The 8,650-nt window shown below is 38.4% G+C and overlaps 1 protein-coding gene across 1 annotated transcript; it reads left to right on the top strand.

Moving 5' to 3' along the window:
• The first annotated feature begins 2,791 nt into the window (after nucleotides 1–2,791).
• Nucleotides 2,792–8,107, top strand: LOC143857941 (L-ascorbate oxidase homolog). Its single transcript, XM_077368492.1, has 9 exons — nucleotides 2,792–2,973; nucleotides 3,712–3,903; nucleotides 4,046–4,155; nucleotides 4,995–5,265; nucleotides 5,362–5,461; nucleotides 5,784–6,129; nucleotides 6,436–6,801; nucleotides 7,348–7,426; nucleotides 7,702–8,107. Exons 2-9 carry the CDS (start codon nucleotides 3,760–3,762, stop codon nucleotides 7,903–7,905), a joined length of 1,620 nt encoding a protein of 539 aa, XP_077224607.1. The 5' UTR covers nucleotides 2,792–2,973; nucleotides 3,712–3,759; the 3' UTR covers nucleotides 7,906–8,107.
• Nucleotides 8,108–8,650: the final 543 nt, after the last annotated feature.

Here is an 8,650-nt window from a genome sequence, read left to right as displayed (position 1 = left end):
AAGATGGGTGAATATATCACTTATCAAAAAGTAAAAGTAGCATCGGGAATCGTTAACGACACACCTCCTTCACATGGCGCCCATCACCTCTTAAAAGTTTATTTAAGACAAATATCCAGGATAAATTCGCACCCACTGTAAGATAATTCGCACCGTTAAAAGGAGGGCATGTCATATGTGGCAGACTTTAACGCTTTTTGACGTTAAAGGGGCGCTAATTATATCCTACATGGGGTGCGAATTTATCATCTCTATTTTCTTAGCTCTGATAATATATTGCTCTCGGCTCGCCCATGCCAACAGTCAATAAGTATTTGACTATATTTGCTGCATGTTTGTCCACCACGAAAAAATTATTCCATGGAATATCGGTGGGCCCGGTGTAAAAATTGGAGGTGAGAAAACTGAAGGAGAGAAGGAGAACAGTGAAAACATTTTTTCACAATTAGCCCCACTAATGTTCCATGTAATATTTTTTCACGGTTGCCAAACATGCTCTTGATCCCCTATCAGCCCATCTTACGCATGATGTTGCCTCAATCATGTTTCACAAGATCAAAGGTCTTAATTCCGCATTCATATCACTGCTTGGAACCATAATTTATCGTCACCATTGATCCTATAAATTATATTTATCGGCTATAACCTAAGATACATTTTAAGCAAAATTGGGACATTTATGACATTAAAATCAACGCAAGGGCAGTCTCTCTCTCTCTCCCTCAACCAGCCAGCGAAGCAGGAAAACCAAAAAAACAAAAACAAAAAAAACTTTTCCTCACTTTTTTTAGAATCGACAAAATCATGAAACTCGATATTTGGAAAACACCATTTTCACTCAAAATCAATGTTTTTTTTGCCCCCTGTAGGATAATGCGCCCCACTTTTCACATGATTTGACTTCATAGGGGCTGTTTCTGTTTGGATATGCGGATTTTAGAATCCGAGATTTCTTCAAAATTGTAGCTAAGAGACAAGAGAAGAAGCAGACCGGCTGTCGTTTTTGACTTCTCACCCTTCTTTCCAGTGTTTAAAAACTCATTCTCACTTAAAACCCAAGCAACACTATCTGGACATCATACAACAGCTTGATCAAGAACCCTCTTTTACACTGTTTTCAAACAAAAACCTGAATTTTAAAATCCTTGTATCCAAACGGCCCACAATTCACGTTACAAGGGGGGCACATTATCCTACACGGGGGTGAAAAAATCATCTCCCTTCTCAAAATCCGGGCTCTGTTTGGCTGCAAAAAGCAAGGAAGACGGCTGAACATTTTTAGGAATATGAAATACCAAATGTTGTTTGGTTGTCAATTTTTAGCTCAAATTCCATTGGACTACTAGACATGGAAGAGACATCATTATTAGCTTTTTGCTTACGTGACGTCTATGTGGCGGGGTTGTCCCCTATCCTACTTTTCCAATGCAAAACCTTGTTTGTGGTGGATTTTAGATGGGAGGAAGAGTAGAATATGTCTTGTAATGTGTAATCATTACTTTTTTATCTCTTTCTCTCTCGTTTACTATTTATTTTGTTAATGACACCCCTTCATTCTCCACATGCTTTGACATCCAACCAAACACACTACCAAAATTCCCCTAATCTATCTTCTCTAGACAATTCTACACATATCCCACCCTTGTCACCTCCTTGTTGACTACTACTTCCACTAAAATCCCAGCTAACCAAAGATTTACCAGGTCCAGAGTCTCCCCCGACAATCCCTCTCTGGTGTTTTTTGTTTTTTACGTGAACGCGAATTCGCCCCCACACAACTAGGGCTGGCAACGGGGCGGGTCGGGGCCGGATGTTGGGGTCCCCCTACTCCTTCCCCTCTGCGGGGAATTTCCCCCCTCCCCTTCCCCTCCCCATTGCGGGGATGGTGGGGAATCTCCCTCCCGTCCCCACGGGAAATATCTAATCCCCAACCCTCTGATGGGCACACCATACTACCATAGGCATAGGATGATCCAAACCTTCCACTTGATGGGCACATTGTAGGATGATCCAAACTGTCCATTTGATGGGCCGCAACGTAAATAGGTTGTGGCCCAAAAATCATTTCCATATGATAATCCCAACCCTCTGATCTATAGAGGAATTCCATATTATGGTACCTTCTATAGATCGGAGGGTTGCAATCATCCTATGGAAATGATTTTTGGGCCGCAATTTATTTACGTTGTAGCCTATCAAATGGACGGTTTGGATCATCCTATGGCGTAGCCCATACATTACTTTTTGAAAAATAATGGACTATATGAGCGCACACCATATAAAATCTCATCGCTCATCAGAGAGATGTTGCCTTTATTTGGAGGAGGGAGATTTTTAAAGAATTTAATGTTGCCTTACAGTGATGGTTCGATGGAGAGATTTTAGGGATTTCTAAGGGTAATATACTAATATAATGAGGGACAATGCCCAATGGATTATGGGTAAAAGAAAACATAAAAGGCTATTTTAGGGACAAAACTCTAGTAATGGAAATTATGAAAATTCTGGGGGAATCTTGTAGATATGTTTTGATTCAAAGGGGTTTCTACTTTCTAGTAGTTTTTCCAAAAAAAAAAAACTCTCGAAGAATACAAGAAAAAAATGGCACTAATGCGGGGCGGGGCGGGGCGGGGCGGATCCCCGCTTACCGGGTGAAATTGCCAGCCCTACAGACAACAGCATTTGTTAGAAAAACAAAACAAATCCTTCGATGCATCCGCAATTTGATAAAAACACACCTCCTAAAACCCATTTATGATTTACCTCTAGAGCCTTTTACTCCCCTGTTTCCCTTCTCTTCATAAATTCATAATAACGCGGAAACGCGTAAAACGCGCCGAAAATTTTAGCTGGATCCACGAAATATTACTATTTCCCGCCCCTTTTATAATGAGGTTTTACTACACTGGAGTAGATAGAGCAAACAGATCTCTCTTTCCACCATTTTCCTTCTTAGAGAGCCAGAAAAATCAGGTAATTCTACTCTTCTATGTTAGATTTTGTGTACATTCACTAGTTCTTCCTAAAGAAATCCGAAATCTGTCTCGCATTTTGCCACTTGGCGATTGAGTTCTCTGATTTTCTAGGGTTTTGGTAAGGTTTAGTTAAGGATCTAATGATCTGTACTGAATACATATGGTTTCTCTAGTGGTTTGGTCAGTAAGGATTGAGAGTGATTTTTCTATTTTCCTAGGGTTTGGTAACTGCTTTGGGGCTTTATTTCTGCTTTCTTCTTTGTCTTAGTGCTTTAGTTTCTCGAATTCTGAGTTCCATAACTTTCCCTGTTTAATCTGCATTTGGGTTGGGTTGGAATGATTTTTTTTTTTTGGGTATCCATTTGTTCAGATTGATGAAGCAATGCTAGGCTTGGCCTTGAATATGTAGTTTGTACTCACTATGCATTTATCTTTTCCTAATCATAGGGTGCATTTTGCTTTGGAACATACTAAGTTTCTTCTTTGGCTTTTGATACAATTCTTTTGGAATATTGTTTGTTACTTTGTTCATCTTTGACTCTCATTCATCTACATTTTTCTCTTTTTGCATAAGTGCCTCAGGTAGTCCTTGGCATATGGAATATGTTTGTTTTCCTCTTTGTTTCTCACTATTAGTTTCTCTCTTTAAGTCAGAGACAGACTTCTTTGTGTTGTTTCTAGCACATTTCTTGCTATTGTACTCTGCTTGGCTTATTCTAAGGTCTATCTTATGCAGAAATCCGAGCATTAAGTCTTGAAGAGATCTCCATTGATAATATATAAAATGAGATCAGTGGGGTTTTTGTATTTTATTTTCGGAGCTTTGGGATGTTTGAGTTCTTTTCTGGTGGAAGCAGATGACCCTTATCGATACTACACCTGGACTGTTACATATGGAACAATTTCTCCTCTTGGTGTCGCTCAACAGGTTTGTTTCAAAAGCTTTTGATTTTTTTTTTTTTTTGGTTATAATTAATTCTGTATCTGAAGATATGCTTGTACTGATGTTAGTGTAGGTTTTCATACTTTAATATGTCTAATGTGTCATTTTTCTTTTGTTAATTTTGAAGGTTATTCTCATCAATGGACAGTTCCCTGGTCCTCGACTTGATGTTGTTACAAATGACAACATTATCCTTAATCTCATTAATAAGCTGGATGATCCTTTCCTCCTGACATGGTGAGTTTCTACTTAGGCCTCTCTCTCTCTTGTGAAATAACTGAAAGGGTAGAAATTAACCCTTTAGTCCAAGAGGTCCTAGACAGTAGAAACAATATCTAAGTACTATTCAAGTCATGAGAAACCATACTATTCAAGATTCATGGATCAAGATCCCCAACCTATGGAGTCATTGTATCATGCAAATTGAAACAACATTCATGATAATTGATAAGCCTTAAAGGTCGTTGACTGATACTAAGCTTTAGTCCAAGGGTTCCTAGAAAATAAAAACAATCTCTGGAAGGGTTTTTATATCAACAGACAATAGAAACATTCTTGACTAGGCTTTTATTTCACAATATTGTGAACCTTTACCCTCCCTACCAATTGCTTCGTCATTAGATAATTGGAGGTCCAGCAGAATTCTAATACCGTAGTGGGTTAAACATAAAGTTCAGTGCTGATGCATTGCTGATATAGCCTTCGAGTAAAAATAGAATGTTTCTTGGAATTTCTTTAAAACTAGTTGCCAACTTGTAACATTGATAAAATATGATAATATCTATCCCCCATCTGTTTAAAATTCTTGGCCCTGGTGTGTTCAACATGGTCCTCTGTAAAGTATGGATGTTTTTTCATGGGTCTTACCCAGAAATTGAAGCTTTTCTCACAATTGTGTGAATCGAATACTATGACAGATGTAGTGTATTACTTCTCCACTTTTCAGAAGTCTAAATTTGAAGTGTAACAGGGAGCTGTGAATGCTCTTTACGCACATGCATTTCACTCATTGGTCTGATTTTGATTTCTAGAATTACAAGTGGGACTTATACTCATGCTTTGTGATGAAAAATTAGGAATGGAATTAAACAGAGAAAGAACTCATGGCAAGATGGAGTTCTGGGGACCAATTGCCCAATCCCTCCAAACACAAACTACACATACAAGTTCCAAACTAAAGATCAGATCGGATCATTTACTTACTTTCCATCAACCCTGATGCATAGAGCTGCTGGAGGGTTTGGAGGTTTGAATGTCTATCAGAGACCAAGGATACCGGTTCCATACCCTACTCCCAATGGAGATTTTACTCTCCTAATTGGTGATTGGTACAAGACTGACCACAAGGTTTGTTCTTAGTACTTATAAGTTTGATATTTAGATTTGATATCTTATGTTTGATGTCTATACGAGGAAAATAATCTTGACGTCTTATATTTTCAGACATTGAAGCAATCTTTGGATTCGGGGAAGGCTATTCCGTTCCCTGATGCTGTTCTTATAAATGGTCAAGCCCAATCACCTTCTTTCAATGGTGATCAAGGTAGGCTTTCCATATGAATCTCACTTCTACTTAAAATTTCTTTCCCATTGTTTTAAACAGATGATTCTATACTTTGTCAACTTGCCTAGTTTTGTTCTAAAACTAATCCCCTGTTTGTTTTAGATTATGACAACTGATTGTGGAGTCCAAAATGATTATTGGTCTGAAAATTGCACTAAACTTGAGTCCAATAATCGGCCGGCGACTCCATAATCGGTTGCATAATCTAAAACAAACAGGGCCTAATGTGTCTGATTATCCCGAAGTTCCACATTAAAAGTTAACGCATGTGCATTTAATCATACTTTATATTGTTTTTCAGGGAAAACCTACATGTTCAGGATCTCAAATGTTGGTTTATTAACCTCATTCAACTTCAGAATTCAGGGCCATAACATGAAACTGGTTGAATTAGAAGGATCTCACACTATCCAGAACATCTATAGTTCTCTCGATGTCCATGTGGGCCAATCTCTTTCTGTCCTGGTCACCTTAGATCAGCCACCCAAGGACTACTACATAGTTGCATCTACCCGCTTTACAGAGCGTGTTTTCACATCAACTGCTGTGTTACACTACACTAATTCCCAGGCACAAGCTTCTGGGCCATTGCCTGCTGATCCTCCTTCCCAAGTGGACTGGTCTCTACAGCAAGCAAGGACCTTCAGGTATATTATTTGTGGAGGACTTAGGATATGGTTGCCCTGCCCATGCCAAATAACTGGAGCCACCTCTAGTTTTGAAAATTTATGAAAGCATCCTTTTGTGAAGGATCACCCATTAAACCTCTTTTTTTTAAACCATAGTTTAGGAGATTTTGTGTGGCTCCAGTTTGAGGACTCAGAGAGGTAATTTGCACCAGAAAACTGCCCTAGTTATATGCCAATAGCATTCCAAATCAGTAAATTTGAATATCTCATCTAGTCATATTTGATCTAGTTTGACCAATCTTTCTTTTCCTTTCATTTATGAAGATGGAATTTGACAGCAAACGCAGCGAGGCCCAACCCTCAAGGATCATTCCATTACGGGCAAATAACACCAACAAGGACAATTGTATTGGCCAACTCAGCCCCTCTGATAAACGGCAATCAACGTTTTGCTGTTAACAGGGTCTCCTACATTTCCCCCGATACACCTTTGAAGCTTGCAGATTATTTTAACATCCCTGGGATATTCAGCTTTAACACTATCCAGGGCCTGCCCTCTGATGGTCCAGCATTCCTTGGCACCTCTGTATTGCCAGCAAACCTCCATGACTTTCTGGAAATTGTCTTCCAAAACAATGAGAACACCATCCAATCTTGGCATCTTGATGGTTATGACTTCTGGGTTGCTGGGTAAGCCCTAATAGTTCTTCATTTATTTTCACCCATTGTTTTTCAACCACTGGATAGAATTACCGGAGAATATTTGTTCAATAGAGTTAATCTAGACATTTGATGTATTCCAATGCAATGGATATTGATATGCACATGCCCGAATCCTCCAATTCCTTATATATAATGTTAGCATTGCTTGAACTCAGATAATATGATGAAATTTAAGATAGCACTAGAACTGAAGTTGTACAATATACTGCACACTTAAAGGCAACAATTTATTATCCTCAACTCTGAAATACATGCAATAACATGTGTAACAATTCCCACTGAGTTAGTTGAGCCAAGTCCGGTTGTATCTCTGACTGACCAAACCAGTTTTTAAAATCGATACATTACATACACTTCAGTGGCTATTATTTTATCTAGTTACCTTATTAACTTGATTACACAATCAAGTGATATTTTTTTGAACACTCTAAAAGTGCAGTAATGTTCCAAATTCTTAGTTTCCAATCAACTTTAAATTCTAAACAATCTGATCATTTCTTCGGATGAATACAGGTTGGGTAATGGGCAGTGGACACCGGCCAGCAGGAGCCAGTACAATCTAGTTGATGCAGTCACCAGACACACTACTCAGGTAACCTAATGAATTCCTTTCTTTTAACCATGTGAAGTAGAGCTTTTTGCAGATCCCTTAGTTGAATTATACTTGGAATATGAGTAACATTTAGTTGCTTTGAAGTGTTTTGTTTGATTAGCCGACCCCAACTAGTTTGGGAAAAAGGCTTAGATTAGTTTGAGTTCAGTTGAAGTGTTCTGTTTGATATTTACAACACAGAAATATAGAATTTGGTGTGCTTAAATATTTAAATTCATGTCACAGTATTTGCTTAGTATATTTATTTGTTGCAGGTATACCCCAATTCTTGGACTTCGATCTTGGTATCATTGGACAACCAAGGTATGTGGAACATAAGGTCTGCAATGTGGGCTAGGCAGTACCTAGGGCAGCAACTCTACCTTAGAGTCTGGGTCGCCGATCATAGCCTTGCTAACGAGTATGACATTCCTCCGAATGCTCTCCTTTGTGGCAAAGCTAAGGGTCTTCACATTTAGTAAGATCAGATACTTCTGTATTTTTTACTATTTTATGTCATGAAAGTATGACAGTACGAAGAGAAAAAAAATGAAAAATGCCTTGCTAGTGTACCTAGTTCTCTCTGCCAAGAGAACATTTTTCCAATTGTTTTGATTTTCTTCTGAGATGTATTTGTTTTTTTTTTCATGTCCAAGCTTTTGAATGAAGGTATTTACACCTCTTTTGTATTCCTTTAACCATGACTCACCTCATGCAAATAATAAAACAAAAAACCAAAGAACAAGAAACAATCTGCCACGCTGAGAGATCAACATGGGATATTTGTCATTGACGGGGATCCAAAAAAAAAGTCAAGGGCAGTTTAGTAAGAAATTAACAGAAATCTAAAAAGAGAGAAGCATTGTCAGCTAGTGGAAGGGGGTTCTTTCTAATTTTTTGTCCATTCTCATTTTCCTCAAGGCAAAAATGAGAGAAGCATTGTAGAGAATGGTTGTAGAGCATAGTTGTCGGAAACTCCTTGGGCGGGTGGGAAACCCGTTTCCCCTAAAACGTGGGAAGCGCGTTTCGGAAACATTTCTGAAATATGATAAAAAAATTGGAGAAATGTTTCCGAAATGCATAGGAACATACGAGAAACTTATGTAAATCATGTGTGAAACGCACGATAAACTATGCAACACTCGTAGGAAACGCATGTGAAATGTGTAGGAAACATATGTGGAGCAACGAAAATCATTTTGGAAAATACAAATAAAAAATTGT

The sequence above is a fragment of the Tasmannia lanceolata genome, unplaced genomic scaffold (genome assembly GCF_043159265.1).
Source record: "Tasmannia lanceolata isolate RefF3 unplaced genomic scaffold, GAP_Taslan_0.1 ptg000025l, whole genome shotgun sequence".
In the NCBI taxonomy this organism is placed as follows: Eukaryota; Viridiplantae; Streptophyta; class Magnoliopsida; order Canellales; family Winteraceae; genus Tasmannia; species Tasmannia lanceolata.
The sequence above is the reverse complement of the archived record's forward strand: the minus strand, read 5'-3'. Positions and strand labels throughout refer to the sequence as shown.

Coding starts and splice junctions, on each gene's coding strand:
- LOC143857941 (XM_077368492.1), top strand. CDS start 3,760: ATGAGATCAGTGGGGTTTTTGTATTTTATTTTCGGAGCTTTGGGATGT. Junction 5,266..5,361: donor GGTACAAGACTGACCACAAG/GTTTGTTCTTAG, acceptor TTATATTTTCAG/ACATTGAAGCAATCTTTGGA. Junction 6,802..7,347: donor TATGACTTCTGGGTTGCTGG/GTAAGCCCTAAT, acceptor GGATGAATACAG/GTTGGGTAATGGGCAGTGGA.